Source organism: Penicillium verrucosum (genome assembly GCF_028828655.1).
Source record: "Penicillium verrucosum strain IBT 35672 chromosome Unknown utg000001l_segment0_segment0, whole genome shotgun sequence".
NCBI lineage: Eukaryota > Fungi > Ascomycota > Eurotiomycetes > Eurotiales > Aspergillaceae > Penicillium > Penicillium verrucosum.
In genome coordinates this window covers 12,991,421-13,018,490 of record NW_026643210.1, presented here as the reverse complement: position 1 = coordinate 13,018,490, position 27,070 = coordinate 12,991,421, and the positions used below count along the sequence as shown (strand labels likewise).

General features: G+C 48.6%; 15 protein-coding genes across 15 annotated transcripts; 6 read left to right on the top strand and 9 right to left on the bottom strand.

Annotated features, from left to right (window-relative positions):
- Nucleotides 1-611: 611 nt before the first annotated feature.
- N7516_004771 (uncharacterized protein) lies at nt 612-2,693 on the top strand (the record flags this gene model as incomplete). The annotated part of the gene is made up of 3 exons (XM_057217491.1): nt 612-633; nt 692-1,476; nt 1,530-2,693. 3 exons carry the CDS (start codon nt 612-614, stop codon nt 2,691-2,693), a joined length of 1,971 nt encoding a protein of 656 aa, XP_057079374.1.
- A 655-nt stretch (nt 2,694-3,348) lies between these two features.
- On the top strand, nt 3,349-4,494 carry N7516_004770 (tRNA(Thr) (cytosine(32)-N(3))-methyltransferase; the record flags this gene model as incomplete). The annotated part of the gene is made up of 1 exon (XM_057217490.1): nt 3,349-4,494. The coding sequence occupies one exon, from the start codon at nt 3,349-3,351 to the stop codon at nt 4,492-4,494; it is 1,146 nt and encodes a 381-aa protein (XP_057079373.1).
- A 1,033-nt stretch (nt 4,495-5,527) lies between these two features.
- N7516_004769 (hemolysin III family protein) lies at nt 5,528-7,099 on the bottom strand (the record flags this gene model as incomplete). Its single annotated transcript, XM_057217489.1, has 2 exons — nt 5,528-6,853; nt 6,917-7,099. 2 exons carry the CDS (start codon nt 7,097-7,099, stop codon nt 5,528-5,530), a joined length of 1,509 nt encoding a protein of 502 aa, XP_057079372.1.
- A 429-nt stretch (nt 7,100-7,528) lies between these two features.
- N7516_004768 (uncharacterized protein) lies at nt 7,529-8,307 on the top strand (the record flags this gene model as incomplete). The annotated part of the gene is made up of 3 exons (XM_057217488.1): nt 7,529-7,884; nt 7,957-8,200; nt 8,266-8,307. The coding sequence occupies 3 exons, from the start codon at nt 7,529-7,531 to the stop codon at nt 8,305-8,307; spliced, it is 642 nt and encodes a 213-aa protein (XP_057079371.1).
- A 441-nt stretch (nt 8,308-8,748) lies between these two features.
- Nucleotides 8,749-10,522, top strand: PIG-S (GPI-anchored transamidase GPI17; the record flags this gene model as incomplete). The annotated part of the gene is made up of 2 exons (XM_057217487.1): nt 8,749-8,988; nt 9,053-10,522. The coding sequence occupies 2 exons, from the start codon at nt 8,749-8,751 to the stop codon at nt 10,520-10,522; spliced, it is 1,710 nt and encodes a 569-aa protein (XP_057079370.1).
- Nucleotides 10,523-10,867: 345 nt separating this feature from the next.
- Nucleotides 10,868-12,139, bottom strand: N7516_004766 (uncharacterized protein; the record flags this gene model as incomplete). The annotated part of the gene is made up of 1 exon (XM_057217486.1): nt 10,868-12,139. One exon carries the CDS (start codon nt 12,137-12,139, stop codon nt 10,868-10,870), a length of 1,272 nt encoding a protein of 423 aa, XP_057079369.1.
- Nucleotides 12,140-12,768: 629 nt separating this feature from the next.
- On the top strand, nt 12,769-13,898 carry sod4 (mitochondrial 37S ribosomal protein mS42; the record flags this gene model as incomplete). Its single annotated transcript, XM_057217485.1, has 4 exons — nt 12,769-12,828; nt 12,885-13,065; nt 13,180-13,304; nt 13,368-13,898. 4 exons carry the CDS (start codon nt 12,769-12,771, stop codon nt 13,896-13,898), a joined length of 897 nt encoding a protein of 298 aa, XP_057079368.1.
- Nucleotides 13,899-14,180: 282 nt separating this feature from the next.
- On the bottom strand, nt 14,181-14,975 carry N7516_004764 (ubiquinone-binding COQ10-like protein; the record flags this gene model as incomplete). The annotated part of the gene is made up of 1 exon (XM_057217484.1): nt 14,181-14,975. The coding sequence occupies one exon, from the start codon at nt 14,973-14,975 to the stop codon at nt 14,181-14,183; it is 795 nt and encodes a 264-aa protein (XP_057079367.1).
- A 396-nt stretch (nt 14,976-15,371) lies between these two features.
- On the bottom strand, nt 15,372-17,915 carry N7516_004763 (putative C6 transcription factor; the record flags this gene model as incomplete). The annotated part of the gene is made up of 6 exons (XM_057217483.1): nt 15,372-15,512; nt 15,575-15,722; nt 15,794-17,069; nt 17,122-17,332; nt 17,399-17,765; nt 17,833-17,915. 6 exons carry the CDS (start codon nt 17,913-17,915, stop codon nt 15,372-15,374), a joined length of 2,226 nt encoding a protein of 741 aa, XP_057079366.1.
- Nucleotides 17,916-18,161: 246 nt separating this feature from the next.
- Nucleotides 18,162-19,311, bottom strand: N7516_004762 (hydroxyacyl-thioester dehydratase HTD2; the record flags this gene model as incomplete). The annotated part of the gene is made up of 2 exons (XM_057217482.1): nt 18,162-18,645; nt 18,713-19,311. The coding sequence occupies 2 exons, from the start codon at nt 19,309-19,311 to the stop codon at nt 18,162-18,164; spliced, it is 1,083 nt and encodes a 360-aa protein (XP_057079365.1).
- A 1,115-nt stretch (nt 19,312-20,426) lies between these two features.
- Nucleotides 20,427-20,813, top strand: N7516_004761 (uncharacterized protein; the record flags this gene model as incomplete). Its single annotated transcript, XM_057217481.1, has 1 exon — nt 20,427-20,813. One exon carries the CDS (start codon nt 20,427-20,429, stop codon nt 20,811-20,813), a length of 387 nt encoding a protein of 128 aa, XP_057079364.1.
- A 555-nt stretch (nt 20,814-21,368) lies between these two features.
- On the bottom strand, nt 21,369-22,934 carry N7516_004760 (Zn(II)2Cys6 transcription factor domain-containing protein; the record flags this gene model as incomplete). Its single annotated transcript, XM_057217480.1, has 3 exons — nt 21,369-22,193; nt 22,331-22,675; nt 22,728-22,934. 3 exons carry the CDS (start codon nt 22,932-22,934, stop codon nt 21,369-21,371), a joined length of 1,377 nt encoding a protein of 458 aa, XP_057079363.1.
- Nucleotides 22,935-23,526: 592 nt separating this feature from the next.
- On the bottom strand, nt 23,527-24,356 carry N7516_004759 (NudC domain-containing protein; the record flags this gene model as incomplete). The annotated part of the gene is made up of 3 exons (XM_057217479.1): nt 23,527-23,558; nt 23,673-23,994; nt 24,111-24,356. The coding sequence occupies 3 exons, from the start codon at nt 24,354-24,356 to the stop codon at nt 23,527-23,529; spliced, it is 600 nt and encodes a 199-aa protein (XP_057079362.1).
- A 374-nt stretch (nt 24,357-24,730) lies between these two features.
- On the bottom strand, nt 24,731-25,217 carry N7516_004758 (uncharacterized protein; the record flags this gene model as incomplete). The annotated part of the gene is made up of 3 exons (XM_057217478.1): nt 24,731-24,861; nt 24,912-25,132; nt 25,183-25,217. The coding sequence occupies 3 exons, from the start codon at nt 25,215-25,217 to the stop codon at nt 24,731-24,733; spliced, it is 387 nt and encodes a 128-aa protein (XP_057079361.1).
- A 497-nt stretch (nt 25,218-25,714) lies between these two features.
- N7516_004757 (uncharacterized protein) lies at nt 25,715-26,014 on the bottom strand. The gene is made up of 2 exons (XM_057217477.1): nt 25,856-26,014; nt 25,715-25,802 (listed from the first exon to the last, which is right to left on the bottom strand). Exons 1-2 carry the CDS (start codon nt 25,986-25,988, stop codon nt 25,753-25,755), a joined length of 183 nt encoding a protein of 60 aa, XP_057079360.1. The 5' UTR covers nt 25,989-26,014; the 3' UTR covers nt 25,715-25,752.
- Nucleotides 26,015-27,070: the final 1,056 nt, after the last annotated feature.

Sequence of the window (27,070 nt, the reverse complement as noted above, 5' to 3'; positions counted from 1 at the left end):
ATAGATATATCCATGCTTCGGACATGCAACTACTAGTACATAAATAGTATAGCTTCAGTTTCCAAAAAATTGCGGGGTGGCGATCCCTGTAAGCTGGGCCGATGTATAGTGTTAGATTTAGCACCTGTCTGCTCCCAAATTAAGCATTTTATACATATAACATACTATCTAATAGTTGTTTAATCTATACTATGTATGGATGTTAAATTCTAAGGCTGAGTTATGTGGCGAGGAGTTTATGTGGCATTTTGTACACGTTGCACAATGTTGCGCAATGTTGCATGAATCAGGGGATCGGCACTTCCGTGCCGAGGCACATTTCGATCTCTTTTCCCAATCTCCCCCAATCTCCCCCAATCTCACTGGATAATGTCAATCTTTCTTGCTTTTGACTAGTCATTTCCTAATATAAGAAAACAACCTCGTGAAATCAGAGGTGTCAGGGAGCTACCATAACACCTTCTTTGTTCTTTCACCCAAAGCTACATTCAAAGCTGTGACCCAAGAGGCGATCTCATCCTCCACTCCAAATATCATACTCGGCGAGTAAAGTATTTGATCATACTCAATCATACTCACTTGGGCTTGATACTTGAATCTGTTTGGCCATAATGCCGCTGCCACCTTTGCCCGGTAGGTTATAACATACCTCGGGGCGGGATGCATGGCTAACAACTGTCTCTTTGTGCAGATATTCCCTTGACTCTTGCACTCCCTGCCGCGGCAACCACACTTGCATATCTAAATGCAAGATGGTCAGTCTCCTACGATTTGAACCTTATCAAGGGGTTGTTGAAGATGTCCGTGAAGTCCCGCGTTGCCGAACGAGGCGACCGCTTGAACCTCTTCTACATACTTGAATCCTATGCACTCAATCCAAAAACTGCAGACAACGATTTTATTGTGTACAATGGAAGAACAACGACATTTCATGAGGCCTACATCACGGTTCTTCGCTATGGAGCGTGGTTCAAGAACGTCCACGGCATCAAGCGCAAGGAGATCGTCGCGATCGACTTCATGAACTCTTCCACCTTTATCTTCATGTTGTTAGGACTCTGGAGTATTGGAGCAGTCCCTGCGTTCATAAACTACAACCTGTCCGGCAAGCCGCTCACACACTCTATTCGGACGTCCACAGCGAGACTTTTGGTGGTTGACGAAGAAGTTCGTCACTGCTTCCCGGAGGAGCAACAGAAGATTTTGACATCCCCGAGCTTCCGTGATGGCAAGGGGCCGGTTGAAATCGTGTTTCATACCCCCGAGGTGGAAGCGCAGATTTTAGGAATGGAGCCTACGCGAGAGGATGACAAGGCCCGAAGTGGCTTGATCCCTCGCGATATGGCCATTTTAATTTACACAAGCGGCACCACTGGCCTTCCTAAACCTGCTATTGTCAGTTGGAAGAAGTGCTGGTCCGGTAGTTTGTTCGTCAAAGATTGGTTGAACATTACTTCCTCTGATAGATTCTTCACGGTAAGGTCTACCAAATTTACAAATGTTACTGTCCAAGCTAACCCCTTGACTAGTGCATGCCTCTTTACCATAGTTCTGCTTCAGTGCTTGGCTTTCTAACTTGCTTGATGGCCGGGTCCACCCTGATCATTGGTCGCCGGTTCTCTGCACGCAACTTCATCAAAGAGGCTCGCGAGAACGATGCGACGATTATCCAATATGTGGGCGAGACACTGCGTTATCTATTGGGCGTAGCACCTGAAATTGACCCAGTCACCGGCGAGGGCCTTGACAAGAAGCACAATATCCGCCTGGCATTTGGAAATGGACTACGTCCCGATATCTGGAACCGGTTCAAGGAACGCTTTAACATCCCCACAATTGCCGAGTTCTATGCTGCTACTGAAGGCACTACGGGCTCATGGAACATTTCGTCGAACGACTTCTCCGCGGGTGCTATCGGCCGAAACGGTGCTTTGGGAAATATTCTCCTTGGTCGTAGCTCTGCCATCGTGGATGTTGACCACGAGACCGAGGAACCGTGGCGAGACCCCAAGACTGGTCTCTGCAAGACTGTCCCTCGGGGTGATCCCGGTGAGTTATTGTTCGCTATCGATGCAGCGGATCCTACTGCCAATTTCCAGGGCTACTTCGGAAACAAGAAGGCGACAGAAGGCAAGATTATCCGGGATGTACTCAAGAAAGGCGATGCCTATTTTCGGACCGGCGACATGGTTCGATGGGACAAAGACGGCCGCTGGTTCTTCTCGGATCGGCTAGGTGATACCTTCCGATGGAAGAGTGAGAATGTATCCACCAGCGAGGTTTCCGAGGTTCTGGGCTCGCATTCTGAAGTACATGAAGCCAACGTTTACGGCGTGTCTCTTCCCAATCACGATGGCCGTGCCGGATGTGCAGCCATCCTCTTCAACCAGCAGATGGCAAGCGGTAACCTCTCTGATGCCGCACTGGAGCCGTCGCGCGAGGTGCTTGATACTCTGGCTGCACACACTCTCAAGAATCTGCCCCGGTTTGCGGCTCCTCTGTTCTTGCGGGTTACGCCAGTGACGCAGGCGACCGGTAACAACAAGCAACAGAAGCATGTTCTCCGTACTGAAGGCGTGGATCCAGCTCTTGTGTCGAAGAAGGACCGAATGTACTGGCTTCAGGGCAATACCTATGTTCCCTTTGGGCAGAGGGACTGGGAACGATTGACTGGTGGCCAGGTTCGACTTTGACTCGTCTGCTTTCCTTGAACTCATCTCGGTTTTGTGTGTCTCGTTTGACTTGCCCTATTATTATATTACCTCTATCCTTTTTCGGTTCTATGACATTATCCCTACTCTCCTTTACCTCAAGATACCCTCGACAGCCCTCAATTCAATAATTTATACACGCCCATTGGGGTTGGCCTAATATCCCTGGACTGGATTTACATAAAAAACCAGAGAAAATGTATTAATTATGTAGCTACGATAAATTGACATATTCGTATTGTTTGGGGCCTATTATGGGCCCAGAATCCCGCCCATTTGGTGGGTTGGGTTGGGCTATGGATAACCTTTGACATCTAAAAAGAACATTCAAAATGTACCTATGTAATGGGTCAAAGGACCGATAAGCAATAAGAGATAAGATCCGAAGATAAACGAGGCGGTGGACAAGTAAAGAGAATATCATTGGCTAAATGACTAAGTGGGTTGAGGGGCAAGAAACTATGCGGGCAAAATCCAGTCATGTGATCAAAACACCCCGCCAATCGCGTCGCCGCCTGGATTTTTTTTGGTCTCCCCGCCTTCTCTTCCACGATCACTTACTTGAGTGATAGGGTTTTCTTTCCACGCCTAATTCCAAATCTCAAGTCAATCAGAACTATAAACTTTATTTGACATCATGACAGTCGACCCCAGTATCCAGGAAGTGACACAAAATGTCGAACCTCCTCAGATCGCCCCCCATCGTTCCCACGACCCCAGCAACAACCTGAAACGAACCGACCCCTTTCAATTCGGTTCGCGTTTCCTTGAAAAGGGCGATGATGTTTTTGAGTTCAATGCCTGGGACCATGTCGAACCAGATGATGAGTTCAAGGCCTTCGCGCAGACCCAATATGCGAAACAGCGCGAAACACGCGTGTCGGACTTTGATCGCAACCGATTCAACACCAACCCCGCCAAGTGGTGGGACCTTTTCTATAAGAACAACACGGCCAACTTCTTCAAGGATCGAAAGTGGCTGCGCCAAGAATTCCCCATTCTTGCGGAAGTCACACAGAAGGACGCCGGTCCCCAGGTCGTCCTGGAGGTCGGTGCGGGAGCTGGAAACACCGCCTTCCCATTGATAGCCAACAACGAGAACGAGCACCTGAAGGTCCATGCCTGTGATTATTCCAAATATGCCGTGAAGGTCATGCGCGAGAGTGAGCTCTACAACGAGAAATACATGTCCGCTGATGTCTGGGATGCGGCTGGTGTGCCTGACGAGAACGGCGACTCTCTTCCGCCCGGTCTGACCGAAGGCTCAGTCGACGTTGTGATTATGATCTTCATCTTTTCTGCCCTAGCTCCCAACCAGTGGGACCAGGCAATCCGCAATGTCTACCGTCTCTTGAAGCCCGGTGGCCGTGTGTTGTTCCGTGATTACGGCCGTGGTGACCTCGCCCAAGTGCGATTCAAGAAAGGTCGATACATGGCCGAGAACTTTTACGTTCGAGGTGATGGCACACGCGTCTACTTCTTCGATCAGGATCAACTCGTTGATATGTGGGGCACCTGGAGCGCAGAGAATGGCTTGCAGATCCCTATTGGTGATGAGAACCCCACCGAAGAAGCGTCCGAGCAAACAACAGATGAGCTATCTGCAGAGGCCAAACAACTGGCAAAGGAAAAAGGAGCATTTGAGGTCCTTAACATGGGAGCCGATCGGCGGTTGATCGTCAACCGTGGTACCAAACAAAAAATGTACCGCTGCTGGATGCAGGGTAACTTCCTGAAACGCGGTGGAGACAAGGCCGAGGCTGCTACCGAGAGCACCCAATAAGCTCCTGAATCACCAGTTCTGCCATGGTCATTTCGGATGGCTATAAACCTTCACCAAAGTCTCAGCCAAAGACAGGCAATTTCTTGTCTACCAATCAGTACGATTGTGCCGGTCTTTCCCACCGTCCAACCGTGATCTCGCTTTTTTCGCCATGCGTGGACCCAAGATCTCAAATGCTCATCACGCCGTGATCAACACACTAGCTGCTGGGATATCTCCAGTGAGAAAGGCTGAAGCAGCGCCGTCAAAGCTACGGGAGAATGGCTTGGGTTGCTGTTGATATAGGGCAATGCCTTCTTGATGGTGTTATGAATGTACGACACACACACACACACACACACACACACACACACACACACTAGACCATGTCATTTAATTTGCAAATACAGTCAAGCAACAATGCCTACCCCATAGAGAAGTATCACAAGATGTTGTTTTAGAAGGTCAATTCTACCCATTAGCATAAACCACATATCAAGAGGATGCCATATAATGCCCTTTTTATCGCACTCAGAAGGCCAACATTGGAACTAAGCATAATAGCTGATGGTAAGAGATAATTTGCGCGAGGTAAATATGGCATATATGTGGAAGCCAAAGCCTTCGTTTGTTCTAGCCATATGGGCAACGGCAGTCTACAAGATATACCTAAGTACAGCAAGAGTCCTAAAGTACATGCAAAATAACCAAAATATTTGTGCACACCCTGTATTTGATCAGATCGAATGGTGCTAATAGGAAAAAGAGAGTCACTGGAGTTATGTACAAGCCAATGCTCTAAGAATTGAAGAAGAGATAGAAAACCGAGACGAACTCCATCCATGCAGGCAAAATGGGCATCAATGGAGACAAAGATCCCGTAGAAAGAGATGGAAAAGATCATTGCAAGGGACCATAGTAAGTCATGACCCGCAGATCACTGCGGGTCTAAACGTCTAATCGCCTGTATGTTAAAAGCGAAACCATGTACTCTATGGGATTCGTGCATGAGAAAAAAGCAAAGAGATTCGTGTGAGTATGTCGAGGGGTATTTTCACACCGTCATATTCGGACACTCGCCCTGGGCTCGCTGGAAGGCTCCTGCGAACAAGTCCTGCATGGCATGGTAGTGGAAAAGGATACCGCCCAGGACAGCCAAGTGCCAGATATTGTGACTGCCACCAACGTAATCGAAAAGACCTGGCTTCCAGCGCTCAGGAACCTTGGAGGCGTAGACACAGGCACCAACAAAATAGACCAAGACACTCTTCACAACTGGTGCATAGAAATACATGGTCCATGCAAAGCCACGTGTATAAGAGAGCTGGGCTATCGGCGAGAAACCAGTGAGTGCAAGGGTTACGTAGAAGCCCACACGGGCCCAAGCCATATCGTGGCGGTTGAAGGTTGGGTGCCACGGTAGAATGATGCCACCAACGCCCAGTGACATGGTAAGCAGAATGTATATCCACCGAGAGAGGGGCTCGCAATAGAAAGCAGTGTATTCGGTCGTGACAATCGAGGCAGCAACCAGCATAGAGATTCCAGTGTAGTCCACGCAAGCGAATCGTTCCATCAATGACTGTGAAGCAATGCTGTTCATAGTATGCCATATAGTACTGCAGACTAGACATTTGCATGCAGCAAAGAAGAAAACGGCAGCGATTGTGATGTCAGATTTGGAGCTCAGGTGGAAATTGGTGTGAAGTGGGTAGAAGTAAAAGGCGATGGCTAAGACTATGACGAGTCCGATCACATGGGACCATATGTTGAACATCTCGTTCGAGTAAGCAAAGACCGACGAGACACATTCCACCTTGGATGTGGTGAAGCGGTAGCCATTGATGATGTGCGGGTTGACGCGCCATGGATGAGGTAGTTCATGGTAGTTAATCAATCGCTTCTCCTGGGCTAGTCGGATAGCTTCTTCGACGGTATCTCGGAGAGTATCACGAGTCCGGCGGGCACGCTCCATACCCTCGTCGACGATTTCCCGGGCATGAACCAAGCCCGAGTCCATCGCTTTCCACCCGTCATCTATAGTGCCGTAGATGCCGCGATCACGAACCGCATGGACTTTGTTCTCAAGTTCGACCAGGAATGACTCCATTAACCGCACACCGGCTTGCGCCTTTTGCTCCAGAGTCTCCTTGGTCACTAGGGCTTCGTTGTATCCATCCTCGAGGGTTTCGACCAGAATCTTGGCCCGCTTTTTACCACTTCCCATCAACTCTCCCGAGGCGAGGGAGCATTGATCTCTCACGGTTTCCAGTGTAGCATAGCCTCGCTTCAGACTGGCATCAACCTGCACCATGTGGGATTTCCGGTATTGCTCGATCCATTGCATTCGACGTTCCAGTTCGGACAAGAAAAGTTCAACCTAATACTTAATTAGACACACAAACCCAGAGATATTTCCCACCAAGATAATGCGTGTACATACCCTGATAAAGACTGCATCTGCATCTTGATAGTCGCACGAGAGTTTTCTAGAAGCGTGGAACGAATGTCGGCGCCGATCACGGAGCAAACCCGTATTCTCGTCGGGTGTCGCAGTAGCAGAGGCAAAGGCCTCCTCTACCTCGGGATAAGTCTCCACTGCCATTGTGGAAGCCCCGCAAGCCATGGGGTGTAGTTGAAAGTTCACCCGTCCAACCTCAATCGAATGCCATCCAGGGAGAGAATGGTGGGCGATAAGCGTTGAGAGGCAAGGGTTCCGGATAAGTACCGGGAGTCAAAGAAGAACTCAGACAAAGGGCTTAAGTTTGAAATGAGCTTCAAACGACAAGGAATGAGGGGTACATAAGAGTAATTAAATTAAAAAAAGGCACCTCCAAAAAAAAAAAAGGAGGGGAATGGTGGAAGAATGTACAAAAAGAAGTGTAAGACGGGTAAAATGGAGTGGCGCTGGAGGGGGGAAAAAGGGCCAAGTCCCCCCCCAACCACACAAAATCCCCGAGGCACATTGCCGCCCCGAACATCCTGATTGATCCATTCAGCCTTAACCTCTTCTCTTTTCCGCTTTATATTTCGCCACCTATTTCTATCCAACAACATGGCTATCAGTGAAATCGTTGCCGATGAGTCCCTCTTACCAGTGCTGCAAACTAGCGCTGAGACTCTGGTCCAATGTCAGCACCTCCTCACCATCCTAAACCCCGATACTCTGCCCAACGATGGCGCCAAGCTCCGAGAATTATCCTTAGCTGCATCCAAGCAACAAAAGCTCCTATTCGCGTTATTGGCCCAACTCCGCGGGCAGAATCGGGATGCCATCTTTCGCGTGCGCGACACCAAGCAGTCAACTGCAGAAGCTCGACAGGAAATCGACCGGCTACATCTTCAGCTTCAGAACTTATACTATGAACAGAAGCATCTGACAGGTGAAATTGCGGCTTGTGAGGCCTATGAGTACGTGAATCTAATTTCCAACTCATAACAATCTCATCTCTCCACTAGGAACTGACCTATTTGCTATAATAGTCACAAATACCTATCCCTCCCTTTGATCCCGGTCGAAGAATTCTTGGAGCTTCACCCCGAACATCGCGAGTCCAGCGAACATGACCTCATGATCGCCCGCATCGAACACGAGCATGTTGAACGAGAGAAGCTGGAGCAAGCGCGACAAGAGCTTTTGAAGCGTAAGCAGGGCTTGATCGCAGAGAACAAGAAAAGGAAGAATGACCTTGCCAACCTCGACCAAGATCTCGAAAAGTTCATTGATGTATGTTCTTACCCTTGTCTAAGTCTGCGATTGATGAGTTTGCTAACAAGTTTCATGACATTTAGGCTGCTAAGCCGATTCAAAAGATCTTTGAGAAGGAATACTAGATATTGCATGGTACAGCGGTGGAGGCCTGGCCTTTTGACTGCTACATCGGATCGGCGTTACTGGTCAATATACCCTTGTTTTTTTGTGATTTCAAAGTACTTCGAGTCGATAATGACATTCTTGGCGCCTTTGGGACTGACTCTCTGCTTGGTCTCTACTTAAAAGGGCTAGATTGGATGCGAATTCCGGAACTTCGAGTCGTAGAGTACAAACATAACATCTCTAAATCAATTAAACAAGAGATCATGAAACTATAGGTTCAGATCAAAGAATATGTATCCATCCCAATGCTGTGGACGGAGTATAGTTGAGAGTTGCTCCATGCGGCCACTTAGGTGGTCCCTGACCTCTCCGCCCGGCCATCAGCTTCCCCCAAATCACAACTTGATAACCACATACTTCTTTGTTGCTCTGATTTAGAGCACAAAGCATGTCCCACCATGACGACTAAAACTGGAGACCAGGAGTCTCCTCAGGCTTCGGCCTCTCAAGTTAACCAACCTAGTGTCAAGCGTGCTCCGCCCCCAGAAACCCCGGCCGCCCTCCAAACGCGATTTCGAGTGATAGCAGCATTTTGGGCTGTAATCATATTCTTTGGATTTCCGATATGGTGGAAGACGACATCGATCTACCGGGCATCTCTCCCCATCGAGGATATGGTGGATTGGGCTGATGGCAAGGTATCGCTTGCGACATCGCCTTCGGCTCTGGGGACTTGGTAGATGCTAATAATGGTCTTGATAGGCGTGCCGACCAGTCTTCCCTTTGGAAATTCACCTTGCGACACCGACAATGCAATACTTCGAGGCACAGCACCTTCTCCGCACGACGCAGCATACTCTTGATGATCTCAACGAGTTCGCAGCTCATCACCTTCGGCTTAAGTTGACCAACGGCAGCACGACGGCAGTGCATAATGGCGATGATAACCTCGAAAGTGTGAAATATGCCGCGGAAGAGACGGCAGATATTGCATTGACCCTCCGATTACTGCCCCAGGATGGCCTAGCAGGTCCTCGGTCAGAGCTCCATGCAGCTACGACACAGCTCGATATCTTCTACCCGCCGAGTCAGGTCCCCGTACCTTCCTCCTCCAACTCACCTCTCTCCGCTTTCATTGCGGCGGAGCTTCAGCGATTGTATGGCGAGGAGAAGGCTACTATAGCGCACATCTTGTCTGGAAATACTGCCGGGCTTGACTCGACCTCACCACAACTCGCCGAGGATATCGACCGAAGACTGCGCCGATCGATGAAATATGCTGAAACCTACCACCTCTCCTTTTCACTATTTACCCCCGGATCTGAGCCTTCATCGTGGGACATTGAGGCTGCGGTGAACGAATACGTCACTCCGCTCCTGCGGGCATTCTCTCCTATCAGCAATTTCACTGTCGACACGCAAGTGCAGCTCTATGCGAACTTTGCACCCACTGCGCCGAAGCCTGAGTATGATGAATCCGAGGCGGCATGGACATTGAAGAAAGAAGACCTAAGTGCCTTTGTCAATGCTGCCGAGTGGCCGTTGAACCCGAGCATCGGCAATGGTCCGACGATCAATTTCATTCTCTATGCCCCAGACGCCTCGCAATCTCCACTTGTTGTCAAGGAGAACCGTGCTTCTAGTTGGATGGTCCCCCAATGGGGTGGCGTCTTCCTCCTTAACCCGCCACTTTCCAATACCGAAAAGGGTGGCCCGTCCAATCCTGCCCATCTCTCCCAGGACTTGTTAGGTCCTGCATTCATGACATTCTCTCATCAACTCCTCACCCTCCTTGGTACCCCAAGCACCCCTGCCTCTCTCCCACTCCGCCTTCAGACATCTATCCGCATTCGCGCGGCTAGTTTGTTGCTCTCCGCCTCATCAACAATGGGCTCGCTTGCCCGTCTTACTGAGTCTTTACCCTCAATCCCTATTCCGGCAACCGTGGCTACTTCAGTCTCAACCACTCTATCTCATTTGGATGCCTCTTGTGCCCACCTGCGAGAGGGTCGTTTCGGTGCTGCGCTTGCCAGCGCCCGAGTCGCGGAGACAGAAGCTGAGCGCAGCTTCTTCGAAAAGAGTATGGTGGGTCAGGTCTATTTCCCAGATGAGCACAAGGTGGCGGTTTATCTGCCTCTTCTGGGACCAATCGGTGTTCCTCTTGTGGTTGGGTTGCTCAAAGAGCTTAAGAGAATTGCAGCTCGACGCAAGGTGAAGGGAGCAGCATCGTAGAGGAATACAACCTCTCGACACTCATGTATTCTAGGATCTAATATATACACCCATTGAAACTATCCTTCCTTCTCGATATAGCTATATATGGTTCGTTTTGAGTTATTGTCTACCTATATAGATGACTCGCCCTTTCTAGGCATATACTCACTATAATAATCTTGCACTAAAAGCGAGCTATATTTGAATTAGATGGAGATTAATCAGGTATCTAAATAGGTGAAACCCAACTCTCGAAACAAAACGAAAAACAAAACAAATATGGATATCTTTGTACACGGTCAATAACTATGCCAGAACAACCAAATGTCTAAACCCAACACAACGCAGGCTAACATCCTTCAATCAACGCACAGGATCCCTGAACGGATTTTTCCGAGAATCGTCATTAGTCGGATAAGGTGCCTTCCCCTTGCCAGCATGAGGAGTCTCAACAACCCGCATCAAGTCATTAAACAGAGTATCCGGCCTAGCGGCACCACCAGGGTACGGCTCAGGCCCCAAAAAATTGCGAGACTGCGAGAACGAAGACTCAGGCGGTGAATACACCTTGATGCTTTCCGTACTCGGCTGACGCTGCCGTGGCGGAGTAAACGGAGCCGCCACCGGTGCCGGTGCCATGGGATTTGGCATAGGGATCGGCGGTACATCCTTGTCGAGTCCCGGGGTTTGTCTTGGATACCCGGAGAATAGACTCCGCACTCTGCTACCGGTGCGGTGGATCATTGTGCGAGTCGAGCGTCCTCCTATAGAGGAGCGCTTGGCTCGTGGTGGGCTTCGGAGGAAGTCGGTGCGGTAGGAGGTATCGTCTTGGGGGATGGGGTTTGAGATGCACAATATTGCGCCGGAAGAAGAGCGCTGGGACCAATTAGGCCCGGATTTCCCTTCTTGTATTTCACATTGTTCTTTTCGGGTACGGCGGAAACAGAAGGAAATTAAGAGGGCTGCGACGGCACCGAAAATGGCACCTGGGAAGAAACCTGCTGCTATAGCTCCGGCTGGGAAGGAGGGGCATGTGTTTGATATCCCTGCGCATGTCGTTGTGTTTGTGGACTTCTCGGATGAGGGAGATGGCACGGGTGTGATGGTTGCCTGGGGGGTTGTTGAGCTTGTAGATGTTGTTGATGCTGTGTTGGTAGAGAAGGTAGATACAGATGATGATGTATCGGTAGATGAGCTGGGTGAAGAAGTTGTTGCGGTTGTAGAGGCTTTTTGGTCCAGGGAACAAGTGCTGTCCCCTCGGCAGGTGTAGCCAAACGGGCAGCACGCATCGCCGCATTTGGGAAGGCTATCGCCCAGACGAGTTGTCTTGACGGAACTCTCAGGATAAGCAGTAACATTCTGCTGTTGTATATCACATGTAATGGGCGAGATGTAGTCACAGTTTTTACCGGCGGGACAGCAGATGGAGGAGCTGCCCTGATCTAGACTGATGCAGGTGGAGTCTGAAGGACAGCAGAAATCATTTGAAAGTTCTGTACTGCTGCAGCGCGTGTACGAAGAGGGACACGAGTCTGAGCTTCTTGAGAGAAGATCAAAAGAATTATATGCTTGTCCGGGTCGGATGCTGGCCATCAGAGTCAGCAGCAGCAGAACGGATGGCCGTGATATCGTCATATTGGCAGTGCGTACGTAGGCCGAGGAAGATAGAAGTCCCTGAGGATTAAACCCAGAAGAGACTCGCCGGAAGATATAGACTGATAGCGTCTGACAGAATGTTCACGTATAACGAAAGCTAAGTCGCAAGTAGGAAGACCAACACTGGAGGAAACCTTGACGGGAGATAGATTGCAAAGAACTAAAAGACAAGGGCATTGACTTCCGTCTGAAACAAAAATCAGTCAAAGAACCAGAATATGTCATTCTTGAAAGAAACCTGAGCACTGCCATCATTCAAGTCTTGTAGACAAAGAGTACTTGCACGCGCCGTGGTCCTAAAATAGCCACTGAGCTGTTTCAGGGTGGTCTGCATGATTAAAATGGTAACAATATAGGCGCTAAATCAGGTCTTTGTTACATGACCCCATCGAACCAGGGGATTGCAGAACGAGGATTGGATGAAGGCCAAAGGGTGCAGAAGAGTACAAGGCGCTTAGAGATGAAGTAGATTAGGACGATGTGATTGGTTGTTTGACCAGGGGTCTTACATAACCACGCTAATCCCGATCAGGCAGAACGTCGGGAGGGAAATTCTTCGACATCGAAGCTCCGTACGATTAACCCGACCATTCACAGTGCCGCTCGTCATGTTCAACCGATTCGCCAGGCCGCAAAGCGCTTTGCGCGCAGCCTCCTCTTTCTCCCCAGTGAGACTCACTTCCTCCGTCGCCCACTACGCCTTGACTAACCGCGTTTTGTCCAGAAACCTACCTCCGCCTTCTCACGCTTCCAGACTCGGGCTATTCATCGCATTCCCCAATTGCAGCACGACGCCTACTATAAGGAGAATGGTGTTCCAGAGTTCCTGTCGCCTGAGGCGTTCGACTTCTCCTGGACCCAATACCAGAGTCTCCTTGTTAACAAACTCAATCTTTTGACACAAGGTGAGCCCGACACTCCGACCCTGTGGCACGATACATTGATCCAATTCGGCCCCAATGGGATGATTGAGCGATATGAAACATTGGAAGACGTGTCTGACAATTTAAATTCAATAGATACCGTCGACGCGGATGCCAAACCAGGAGAATTGCTGGTCAAATACTCCAAGCGTCCGGAGATGGCCTCAGTGTTCAACTATGCCTCAATGGCCCACAACAACCACTTCTTCTTCAACTGCCTGGTCAGTGACAATATCAATTCCTTCATATATGACATTCAATCCTGACTAGTCTCCCCAATATAGTCCCCCACAGCCACCACCGTCCCCGAAAAGTTCGCCAAGGACATCGTCGACACCTGCTCCTCCGTCGAGTCCCTGAAGTTGGATTTCCTCGCTACAGCAAGCTCAATGTTCGGCCCTGGATTCGTCTGGCTCGCCAAGAACCTCGAGCGCGAAGGCATGATGCACATCTTCTGCACCTACAGCGCCGGCTCCCCTTACCCGGCCGCCCACTCCCGGCGGCAACCCGTCGACATGGCCACCCACACCCCGGAGACCCAGCTGGGCAACCAGTTCGCCGGTTCGATGGGCGCTCACGCCCAGAACCAGAAGAGCCTCGCACCCGGCGCCGTCGACGTGCAGCCCATCCTCTGTGTTAACACCTGGGAGCACGCGTGGATGATGGACTACGGTATTGCCGGCAAGGACGAGTACCTCGAACGCTGGTGGGATCGGATTAACTGGGATGTGGTGTTTGACAACTACAATGCTGTCGGCTCGATGAAGAACTCGCGCAGCTCCATCAACCGTCATCGGAGTATGAGCATGCTTTAAGTTGAAAATCATTTCTGTGTCTGGATAATCTGTATTATATACTATCATGTTTTATTTTTTTTTTGGTACCCATTGCTCATTCTCACAGGCTTCTGATTGAGCATGTACAGCGATCCATCCAATAGAATTCAAATTGGCGATGCTCTCTATTTCCCTTCTGCTGTCAACAGTTTGAGGACATGCAAGTCTAACAAGTAGTCCTTATGTAGTTGTCATACATGCAATCTATGCCCGACCAAAACACCCACTAATATACAATGCAATCTACAATCGACACATCTCTCACTGCCCTTTACCCTCAACCTCCCGTATCCGCTTCTCAAAAGCTTCAATCATAACCCCAGCCATCTGCCCCTCGACAGCACTCATAAGAGTAGCATGCATCTGCGACCGGAACTCAAACCGCACCTCCAAATTGACCTTAGTCAACGGCCTACCCTGCGCGCCAGGCGAAAGCGGCACCAACTCCCACCTTGTAGTCAAGTACTCAAAGAGACCCTCATTCGCGCCAGGGAAGAACCCGCTTAGCCCGGACGAAGAAGAGCTCTTAGCAGCCTGGCCATCCAATCCTACATTACCATAGTTCGCTCCGCTCTTAGCCTCCACAGTCTGTTTCTCTACGTCGCAGATCACGCGCGACGTGAAGGTCTCGCTGAGCGGGCCGTAGCCGACGGTCAGGAACGCTTGCGTTGGGTACCCTGTTTCTGGATCCCGTGCTGTCACCGTCGAGGCGGTGAGGAAGGGGAGGAATTGGCTGTAGGATTCGACTGAGGATATCACTTTGTATAGTAGGGTTGGGTTGTAGGGGAGGTTGCGGGTGGCGGTTAGGACGCGGTGTGGGGAGTTGTTGTTATTGTTGCTGTTTGGGAGGAAGGAGGATAGGTCCGGTAGGCCGAATGCTCGTGTAGTGATTTTGGGGCCATTGGTTGGGAGTAGAGGTCGGCGCAGACTTGGTCGTTGGGTTGTGTTTATTGCCCTCGTGCTTGTCTTCAGTTGGTGGGAGATTGGGCACACATTCTGGCGCTGGGAGGGTAGAGTTGTGCGACTTGGAAGCCACGAGGTGCGGAAGGGTCGCATTGAGGGTGGGTTATATTAAAGAGGAAAAAGATATACACAGGTTGGTTCTTGGAGTGTAGTAGTTCCTGACAAGAAAAGGCTCTGGTTCCGCGGAGCGGGATCTGCAGCCGCCTCGGCAGGATTTAGTAGTGAGTGGCCAGGTGCCTACTCTGGATTTGGATGGATGTTGTTGTACTTTGTATACTTTCTTTGACTAAAAAACAAAAAAAAAAAAAAAAAACAATAGCTCTACGACATGTGAATTAACAGCATGGATGTTCTTAGGTCTCGTTCATCAATTAATCTAGCTCAACATTGTGAGCGCCTTGGTGGTATCTCGAGATCTACGATGTACAAGAGAAACACACAGTATGTTCATAACATTGAAGATATATATAGAACTCAAACTCACCATCATCATTGCTGGTAGCTCTGATCCATCGGCGATACGCCAGGAGGATACGCACCAAAATCGTACGCAGTTGCTGGACCATCGGGGTACCAGGTGTTGTTATTGGTGGCCATTTCGACACCTGAAATGTGACTGTCGTACAGATTCTAAGAACAAAGGATTAGTTAGGGCTTTGATAAGCATTCAGGAATGTAGTTGAGGCTCTTACCCAGTCGAGTTGATCGGGTATATCAAGCATGTCTTCAATGACCCCTAGGGAGTTGTATGACGGCGTCTGAGCGGGGTTGGGTATTGCGGACTGCAGCTCGCCAATATTGGATGTGGATGTTGAGCTTTGTTGATCAAAGGCTGCTTCACTGGTTGATTTGACTGAGATACCATCTGAGAAACTTGTCAGCACAATATTGCAAGGAGAGAAAGGTCATACTTGCTATCCATGGGCACCGTTGGTTGCTCAGCAGTCGAACTGGAATATTCAAATCCACCTTTCTTCACCCGTTTGAGCATGATGTTCAAAGCATTCACTGCTCGCTGAGTATCTACAGACCGGTGACGGGAGTCCATGAATATGCGATGGGTATTTTCCAGAAGAAGCAAGAAGTCCGCACGTTCTTGAGGCCCGAGGCGTGCGGCATCACCACGATCTGCATCCTGGGACATCTCAAGACAAAGAATCATTGCCGAGAGCAAAAAGGGACTCTGGAGGGAGTTGAGGAAGTATCGCTCTGCGTACAACTGACCACCCGGCATGAACTCGGTCCAGACCTCTGTGTGGTATTGAAGCGCGTCCCGAGCTGCGACCAGGCATACTGATCGCGAGTAAGCAAATTTGGGATTTGTCTCGGCGATATACCGGCGATGTAGGACAAGACGTGCTGTTTGATACAGAAGCTCTAGCGCGAAGCGCCGCATGGTTACTTCTGCTGGGTCTGCGATACACTGCGTCATTGGTCGAATTTGCAAGCAGGAGGGTACCATATCATGTGCGGTCTCTAAACGACGATCGATTTCCATGATATCATCGTAGGATGAGTGCTCTCGAGAGAATGCTAGGTCTGTGATATGGCCAAAGACACTCATGATGTGAGATTTGGTCCTCGTGTATGTGCAATCTGTTCCTTCACTCTGTGGTCTGCCTGGTGGCAATTTAACGGTATTCTCGTCGAAGTCAGTGTCCAACAAGTTAGAGGGCAACTCTGTGTCATATTGCCAGGGCTGGATTGTTCGAGGGACACCAGCTTGAAATGAGGTCAAAATGTCAAGCTGAACGATCAAGGCCCAGAAACGCCGGCGCATTTCCCCATCCAAGGCTGATAACATGGGGTAATGGCGCGGATCACGATGATAACCCATGCGCATAGTCAGGCGAATAGTAATCCCGACCAAATAGGACACTCCAATTTGCATATCCTGGCTCCGGTAGAACTCGGTGAGTGAGTAAAGTAATAGTGCTTCTGCTTTGTATCGCCCTGGGGTGATGTAGTTCGCTCGGATAAGACACTGCGCGGACCTTTTCCGAAATATGGCCCATGACCTGATGGGATCATCCTTAATAGGAGACAACAGCTCTGACCCTCGATGGTATAGAGAGACAGACAAAGCCATAATCGAGTATAAGAGAGAAATCCAAGTAAATGATTTCTCTTCTGGGCGCAGCCAGAACTCCTCGTACTCTTTGTGAAACGTGGGTACATGGATTGACACTGCTGGCTTATCAGTAACCATTGCCTGTACTTTTCCTCAAGAAACTCATACCTCGTGCCGGTTCAGATGTCTTGAGGAATCGAGAGACCAGGCGGTCGGCTATTGACCGTGGAGGGATATCCATAAGCATCTCCTCTTTGCTCACCGGACGGCCATGATCAAGCAGCAGAGCTGGTGACGGGTCATCGTACGGATCAATATCGACGTCCTCGTCGTCGGAAGTTTCTTTATCGTCGTCAAGGTATTCTTTGACACCATTAATCTTCAAAATTGAGAATCCGTCAGCACAATCATCTCAGAACGCAACAATGACCAAGTCAAGACGGACCTCCTCCAGAATAGCGTGCCAATGTGCACTGTCAATATAACTAGTTCCCTCATTTTTGACGACGAGCGTGCCCGTATCGGTAGGAGCCAACGCATCATCACGGTCAGAGATGCCGGGTGAAGGCGTTGCGTAAGCATCCCGATTCTCTGACTGCACCGCATTGAAATCGATCTCAGGACCAGATTTCTGCTTCTGTGCCAGGGACATCACTAGATTCTCTAGATGGTGCAAGCGGTCCTGGACCAGAGTCGGGCTTGCACTCCCATGTTGGGCTTTGCCTCGGGGTCCGCGCCCGACATAGGTACAGGATGTGGCCTCGCCTCGCTTCTTGCAATTAGCACAAGGGTGGCTGCGGCAGCATTTTAATCTATGGTCGATCAGTAGCTGTAGATATGCTAGGTGTGCACGTCGTGCGTTGGGCTTACTTTCGATACCTGCACGCCGTGCATGAAAATTGCACCCGTGTTCGTTTTTTGGGGGCGGATTTCTCTGCCGTGGGGTCCAGAGGCTCATCCATTATTATTTATAGTTATTGTAGTTATCGCAAAATGACGAGAATGCCTAGGAACTAGGAACATTTCAGGTGGAAAAAGAAAAAGAAGTGGACTCCCAGCTCGTGGGGGATCGACACGCCCCACTAACCTGCGAACCTCTGAGAGAGCCTGGTGTACTTTGTTTCTATCAAGAATCCCAATAGACTGCAACCACAGCTTTATATACAGTCATTCCATTTGTATATCTGGCTTATTTCTACAATTCATATTTACTGGATATCAGCCTTCATGGCGACTACTCCTCCGGGTCCAATAATCTGTACCTTTGTTCCCTCGCCCTCCTCAAGCACAATCCGATACTCATCCCCGGCATATAATGGACTCGTTGCCCGGTAAGAAATGCGCTTAGGAACGACCAAGGTAGAATCAGTGACATTCTGGCGAGTGTCACGCCAAAGATCCAGAATGGAGATCAGATTCAATGGACCATGTACTACAATATCCTTGTGTCCTTCTACGTCCCGCGCCCAGGGCAGTGAGTAGTGGATCTTATGAGGGTTGAAAGTCAGGGCAGAGAAGCGGAAGAGCGTCACGGGTGTTTGCACCAGAGTTCGGGTGTAGGTGTTGCCCTCAGTGGAGATGACGGACGAGGTAGGATTTGGGGTCGCAATATGGGATGTTGGGGACGAGAGAGGTGCGGTGGATGGCGTTAATGCAGATGGAACAGGTAGAGCTTTACGGAACACCCAATTGCTATACAAATGTTGCTGTCAGTAAACTTTTGTCTGCGACATTGCATTCTTGAAATGGGAAGCCGGACCGTCGGTCAATGATTGACACGCCGTGCTCGTTGGAGAATTCCTTCTCGATTCCAACAACAATCATGTCCTCGCCAGTCTTTTTCACAACCTTGGACTCCGCGCTAAGCACCCGCGTTGTCTCCTGCACTTGCTGTCCTACCCGTAACAGATTGGGTTTCCCATCCACACGTGGCCACAACACCTCGCCGCCTGCCCACATGCGCCGCGTGAATGGCACGTCGGGATTGTACGATACGTCGGTTCCATCTGGCCCGAGTTCACTTTCCAAGAATGCGGGTGTGAAATACGCGAGGTGGTAGCCCGGCGGCACAGGTACTTCGGATTGCGGGGCGGAAGCGCCATTGGAGAGTGAGGGGGCACCGGGGAAGAGAGTCGGGCGATTTAGTGTAAGGGTGAGAAGCTGGAGCTGGTTTGCATCTATCGTTTGCGTACGGGTTTGTGGCCCCAGTGATTGGAAGCGCGACAAAAAGGCCGAGGCTACCGAGGAAGCATCTGAGCGGAGATCCTGAGAGATGGTGAAACTGCAAATTGCGCCCGGTCGGGTTCGCACCAGTACACGGGGGCGAAGGTGTGTGAGTAATGACAAACTTGAAGACATGATGGTTTAAGGAGAGTAGTAAAAACAAGGGTAGAGAAGAAAAAGAAAAAGGGAAAAAAGAAAGGCAGTGGGGATCTCCAAATGCATGCGGGGAAGCCGATTTGCTTCCAAGTCGGCTTTATACTTCACTTTCCAAGGTTGTAGGTCGGTAGCTGTAATTTGAATCAGGGACTCGGAACTCCGAATATCTAGAAAGCAATGGATGTGGTAACCTTAGTGATGCCTTCGTTTATCTACATTTACGGCCTCAGGCCTCCAATATCCGTAGTACATATGTATACAGGCTGAAATATACCTAGGTACGTAAGTAGAAAACGAGTATTAATCGGCTATTTTATGTATATCAAGACTGCAGTTATACACAAAAGGGCCCCTATCAATACCTAGGTAGGCTACCTAGATCTTGAACAACAAGAGCCAGCACTCCTGGTGATTGAAACAGACAGGGATACTCCGTAGTGCCTCAGGCATCTATACTATCTTATCGGGAGCCAATTAAAGTTTCTGGAAATTTGGATGCCTGCGGGTGCCTTGTCCGTGTCAGCTTTCTGCTGGCCTTTCTTTCACCCCTCTATCTTCTTCTTTTCTTTCTCTATATGAGCATGTCTATCGAGATTCATATTTGATTCATATTCTCGCTGTTTGTCTAGTTCAGGTCCGGGGTTTATTGACGCAAGTGGGGTTCAGCCCAAGATCAGCGTTTGAGGCTCAACGGCCGAACTGCTCATACGATAGTTCTTGGCTGGAGCTGTTTCTTATTACAGAATCCCACGGACCAACTTTCTCTCGCTAGAATCAGATTACTATTGGTTTCAACACTGTCAATTAGAAAACAGACAACTACCTCATTGAGCCATGTCTTTTCTCTCGGCACTCTGCGGGTGCTTCACCCAAAACGAGAAACCCTCGCAGTCCCATTCATCCCCAGAGATGATGACCCAAAGGTCCAACCCCAACGGCATTCAGACAGGACAGTTTACACTCTCCGAAGAAGGCCAATTTATTCGCTCAGCGCCCCCAACCGGGGGCCATGGGCACGGACCCCCGCCCTCTGACTCGGAGGATGGGGGGGCTATTCCAGCGTGGTCCCTCTCCCGCAGTATACAGCCCGTCCAATGAGCCTCCACGAGAAGACTCTAGAAGCCCATATGCGTGATCCACCTATTTCCTCCGAGTCCCAGAACTCCTACCCCCATGACGAAAAGAACGCCAGTCGTTACGACGAAGATCTCACCTCCGATAGTTCATCGGCTATTTCCTTTCCCAGCAGCTACGGCAATACCTCCACCGCAACAAGGGACACTCCACCACCGCCATATTCTCCCCGTCACTCTGCAATGTTGAGTCGGTCACGGTCCATGTCTATCTCGTCCGCTATGGCGGTCATCATTAACCCGCCGCCTGCCGCTCGCATGGACGGCTCACGGACTGGACCTACATACTCTGAGGAGGATGACCGGTCTATTCGTCGTCATCGACGAGTCTCTTGGGAGAGCCGGTGATACAACCTCGTTTAATGATTACGGAAAGAACGTTTGCTTGCTGCCTTTAGCTTATCAGCTGCCTATTTAATATTTTCCCACATTGATCTTTGATCTGGGCAGATCTGGAATCGTCCATCGTGGATTTCTTTTATTTCGTTACATCATTGCTGCGTTGCTATCCTTTCTGCTTCTATTTTTTACATTTTCGTACTGTTTTATTGCATATGACACGACGACATCAATTATGGGTACTGATGGTATGTTTATGACTGGGACTTGGGCAAAAGGGCTTTATTCTGGGATAGCTTTGGATACTTAATATTGACCTGCACATACTCGCCTGCCATGGATGCTGACGAACATTGTATCGAGATCTTCGGTTACTTTGGTCCTCGCTTGCATCCTGGCAGGCATAAATAGTGTAACAATTATGATAAACCGAATGCATTATAGACACTTTGTCGAATCAAATGATCCAGATCTAGCTTTGTTGCTACTAACCCTATACATATATGGTAGGCAACCAACCAACAAAAAGAGGGTATCAACGCAAAAAAACCGAATAAAACAACATCAATCCAACTCAAGAACCCTAGCCCGTTCCTGCTCATGCCTAAGCAAATACCCACAACACGATGCCGGAAACTCCAACAACCTCAGAACCAACGGATCACAACTATCCTCCAAAAACATACAAATAGCCGTACACTCCGACCGAACCCTCATCTCAACCCACCACTCCTCAACATAACACATCAGCCCCAACCACCAAGCCAACAAAACCAACGCCGGCGTCTCCTTCCTAAGCAAACACTCATAAAACGGATTCTCCAACCTCCCCATCCAAGTATTATAAAACTTCGAACTACCCGTGACCCTCTCAAACGGCAACAGACCCATAAGCATCCGCAAAGGCCATAAATACGGATTCTCCTCGATAGTCGTCTCATGTTTAATCCCGCAAAGATCCGCCAAATCCGGATCGAGATCCACGCGTCCGGGACGCTTGTCTTCGTAGTCTAGGGATGGATCCCGCGATTCCATGAAGACAGTCCACCACATGCTCTGCGGGAGCCAGGGGGTTGTGCGTTCTAGGAGGTAGCGGAGACCGGTTTGGAGACGGAGCCAGGTTAGGGATGTTGGGTCTTTTGTGAAGACGAAGGAGGTGCGTGGGTTGAAGGTTTCCTGGTAGAAGGAGTGCATGCTGATCATTAGACAGGTGGAGTAGAGTTTGTCCATGTTTGAATGGGTTATTTCTCGAGAGACTTCTGTTGAGTATTGTTTTATTGTTTGTTGCCAGTGGTAGGCTTCTGCGAGGCGATAGTCTTTGGTTTCTGGGAGGAGGGTGCAAAGGTGTGTTGTTGCTGCTGCTATTATGGCGTGCATGAGGAAGGGGGTCTGTGGTGGTTTGGGGTTAGTTTTGATGTTGCATATTGCATGTTGTATGTTGCATTAACTAGGGAGGTTATAGGGACTGGGTGGGGTTTGTTGAGGTATGGCTATAACAGGTATAGATGAAATATGAATAGGCTTACTTCAAAGGCAAGTTGGACCATTTTACCCAATACGATTCGAACGGGCGTTTGGCTTTCGGTTGCAAAGGCTGGGGCTTTGTGGAAATGATGCAATGCTTCCAGGGTTAATCTCGGCAGTTTGGTGCCGGTGACAGAGGGTGGATGCAGTAATTCGGTCAACTTGTCTGCGACCATCATTAGAGACATTGAAGAAGCTAGAGAATCAATCGAGATCAAGTCAGGGTTGGTGTTGATGAATTGGGACACAATGTTATTGGTTTTTTGAGGTCGGGCTGGCTGGCTTGAGTAGTCACATTCGACGCCATGCTTTTGACATCGCAGACAATGGGGTTTTGCTTCATCGCACTTGATTGATCATTATCAGCTGGTGGCTCATAATGGGGAGCGTCCGAAGTACCTTGACTCTTCGTTGCTTACAGCTCACACAGCCGGCGCGGGATTTCCGATGAGACCGGCGGGAATGATAGACCTGCTCAGACTGTTCGGACCCGCTGTCTAGGGAAGTCTTTGATTTGTAGTTGGGGATTCGGAAGATCATATTCTGTCCCTGCACGTGCCTAGACGAGCGTGGCCGGGTTTGGGGTTTAGACTGCACGTCATCCATTGCTTTTTTTTTCGGTGTATAAATTTGACCGGGGGTTGTTTGTTTGGCGATAGTCTATTAAATCAGATGCAGGCTGAAGATTACACGAATAATCCGACGTGTCAAGGATCGAGATATTGGGTTTCGATATAGCTCTGCGGCTGAAACCCTAGATCGGGCGCAAGGCAATGAATGGAGGCTCAACTGTGTGGAACTGCAGCTTGTTCTAATCAGCCTGATCACTTAGTTCATCCAAACTCGTCCAAACAGGGTGAGATGCCAAGTGGTGACGGAGAGTACGAGGCGAAGGGAAGATCGACTAGAACGCCCGGGCGCTATTCCCGATTAAGGTAATTCTCGTATTCCCAAATTTCCAGTAGAATAACTAGAGAATCAACGAGAAGTTGATCAGTAAACTGAATAAGAGATATCTACTGCCGGGAATGTATAAACAGAAACCTATATCAAGTGTTGGGAATTGGATTCGAGAAACGCCATGCAATTCATCATTCATCGAAGATCGTCCATGCGCATAGCTCATACTTCATACATTGATAATAATTTTTGTGTAGAGAAGTCAGTGGTTAGGTATCTTTGAATACTCATCTTGAGTTTAACCCATCTTGGCATTAGAGAAATCCATCTCTACAAGAGCGCAGGTTAGCAAAACCTATTCAAACGAAAGAATACACTCCCAAGGTCATCTCCAGGGATCGAAGAAGTGACCAGCAAGAGATGACAGAGACAATAACAACTTACCGGGATGCTCAGCCTGGAACTTCTTCAGCAAATCCATCTTCCGCTGCTCGTCACTACTGGGACCACCCATCTCCTTCTGCCGCTGATCATACATCATCTTCTCGACCATGGCGCGAGTCTGGCCGTCCAGATCGCCTAAACTGGAGTTCTCGGGCGTGATCTTGGTGACATCGATTTTGGGAGCAGTGGTCACGACATGAGGCCACCATTCGACCTTGTTCACCTTATCGAGGTGGATATTGATTTCCTTTCCGGGTGGAGTTGGGGTAGTCTCGAGGGTCCAAGAGGATTCATCGACGAGGATAGCGTGGGGGAGATCACCCTGAATAAGAAAACGGGGTAATTAGCAGGCTGCTTTTTGAGTTGATGTGTTGATTTAGAGTATACGGTGTAATTCTCCGGGGGGGGCGTGGGGATGACTGTACAGTCGACACATACCTCGATGAGGGGTTCTTGTCCCTTGATCGCGACACGGATTTTGTTTTTGGTCAACAGCACATCCAAGTCGCGGCCCTTGAGATTACCGGGAATTAGTGCGGTCACATCCACATCACGAATAGTCTGTGTCCACTTGTAAGGGAGCTGAGCCTGTTCGGCATCCTCGCGGGCTTTGCGTTCTTTGTTCTCGCGTTCGCGTTCGGCTAGGTCGGCGGGGGAGGGGTTTTGGTCGAGATCGGCAGACATGACGGCAGATCAGAAATAGAAATGATAGAGTAAGGGGTATTTGAGTAGACTGTGTAATGGTGTAACGGTGTAGATATGCCTGTAGGTAGACTGTAGGTATACTGTAGGTCTACGGAGTAATAATTAGTTGTCTAGGTGAGGGAGCCCACGCAAAGGCCCAAAAAGGAAATATGTGGGGACCTTGCCTTTTTCCTCCGTTGGCGCTTTTGCCGCCAGCCCTAATCGCCTCTACACCGCGATATCTCTACAATGGTCTTGTACTTTGTACTGGGGATGCTTTTTGGGGGAGTTTAACTGCATAATTGGAAATAAAGGTACAATAACAGTTTGCAAACACAAAGTCCACCCTTCCAATATTATTTGTATTCAACATCTCAAGTGGGTGTCTCGGTCATTTGAGCGGGGATCTCGATAGTGCTCTCGAGAATGACATTGTACTCCGGAGCTGAGGATGCATAAGGAATCCATGACTGATAAAGCGCAGTAGCGTATTCCGCTGCCATCACTAACAAAGTCAGACACAGCTACCACCCACACCCACTATCAAATACATACCTGAAAAGCGCACGGCAGAAGGTAATGTCACAATAAACCACAACGGTAAGGTAAAGAAAAAGACTTGTGGTCCCAGTGGGAAGATGGCGTTGATCAACCGATCGTTCAGACGGATATAGTGGCGTAGCCAGCCCAAGTGAAAAGTAATAAACGCAAGCAGTGCTCCTAGAAGCACACCGCTTACAATTACGGTGGCATTGTGAGCGACGACATCGAGTGGTCTAAGACTTGAGTGTCAGGGTATGTCTCCTACCGTTTTGGGACAACCTACAAGGATGATTGGACAATCGGATCGTTAGCGGCCATGACGTGCAGGTGAAAATGAGATAAACTGGAGAGTGATTGGAGTGATTAACAATGCAGTTTGGCGATGCAGTAGTGCAGTAGTGCAATAGTGCAGTTGGTATACAACATAGTAAAACCAATAGAGACCAATAGACCCCAGAGGGTAACTGCCTCCCCCACTTGAGGCTCTCTCTTTCCTTTTTTTTTTTTTCTCTTTCTTCTTACATCCTATGGATCCTATGGAGTGTCTCTGACTAGATGGATATAAGGAAAATGGTATTCTCATGCATGTTGCTTTGTAAACAAAAAGCGAATGACTGAAGCTTCCAGGTATAATGTACTCCCCCCAAAAAAAGACACCCTCTGATCCTATCTCCAATGCTCTTTCTCTCTCATCATATCGTAAAGAGAGGGGGTAAAAAAAAACCACGAAAACGAAAACGAAAAGAAGAAGAAAAAAAGAAGAAGAAAAAAAACACACAAAACACCAGAAGCTGGGTTTCCAATTAAACCCACAGCTTGCATAGACGATTTCAACAATAAAATGTGGCGTAGATCAACGCTGCTCGGTTTGATTATTATTTGACCTTCTTGCTAGCTCATTTTCTATGATAGCTGTCAGTTTCTCTCTTCTGCATATGTCAGAAAAATCAACTCACCTCGAATTTTGTCGATCTGCTTTGCTGTGTCTTGGAGCATCTGATCCCATTTCTTTTGATAATCTTCAACAGTCATAGGTTGGGACTCTGTCTTCTCTTGGGGTTCCTCCTTGGGTGTCTTGATTTTGTCCATGATGAATGTAAAGGGTATAAAAGTCCAAGAATGAAATGGATATTAAATGGATATTAAATGGATATAGTTTCTCAGGGGGTTCAAAAAGGGTTGGAAGTCAGAGGAGTTGATTAAAGTCAAATAGACGTGCGACAGCAAAAGGCTTTATATAAACGACATAACTAAAAGAAATTTAATTTAATTTTTCTAGAAAATAGAACCCCTGTCCCTTATTTCCTTTAAAATAAAAAGATAAAAAGATAAAATCCCAACAAAATCCCTGTCAAATTCATTTTTTATTCTTTTTATTCTTTTTTGATTAATATGTTTGCTTCGGAAATAGACCGGTCACGCGTCTAAAAAGGTCGAGGAACGCGTTCACCGACATCTTCCTTCCTTTCTGGAGCCTAAATCGACAAACGGGACTTCGGACCGCTTAGCCTGGGAATAGCAAATATCTAATGTATCTGATTGGTGAGGATCAATTGTGACGGGTTCTGATGGGTTCAAAGTGTTAACGCTCCTTTTTTTTTTTTTTTTGTTTTTACCCCTTGAGAAAAAAAGGTATCAAACCCTGATAATACAACATATATATGATGTCAGAATATAACGGGACCTAGCGTATGGTACTTATTTTCCCCTACATTTCTGTACTCCATCCCATCATTCCAAATATGCCTTGTTATGGCAGGTCAGGACTAATAGGATGACTTCCAGTCTACCGAAATTATCCCGCACCCAATCGGGGACTATGGAACTACATCCGCGCCAGCCGATCGGATATCTTAGGATACTTTTAAGGGGGTGAAAATGGTTCGATACGTCTCACATGGAAGAATAAGAATCAGGATATTTAAAAAATGAAAATGGAATATAAATGAATTAAAAGAATAAAAATGAATTAAAAAATGGATATAAAGGGAAAAAGGGGCACCGGGGAAGCGGGTAGAACTGGATTGTTCCCAGTGATCGTCCGATCCGCCCGAGTTGATACTTTGCACTGCGATCTATAAACTACCCAAAGACCCGGTATATATATATACTCCACTATCAGGAGTTCTTCTAGTCAATATACAATGTTGTATTTTTTAGGTAGAAACAGG

What these genes read in the sequence shown, in the direction of transcription:
- N7516_004757 (XM_057217477.1), bottom strand. Translation starts at nt 25,988, where the DNA reads ATGGACAAAATCAAGACACCCAAGGAGGAACCCCAAGAGAAGACAGAG. An exon ending in GCAGATCGACAAAATTCGAG is followed by an intron (nt 25,803 to 25,855) that starts GTGAGTTGATTT and finishes CAGCTATCATAG; the next exon opens with AAAATGAGCTAGCAAGAAGG.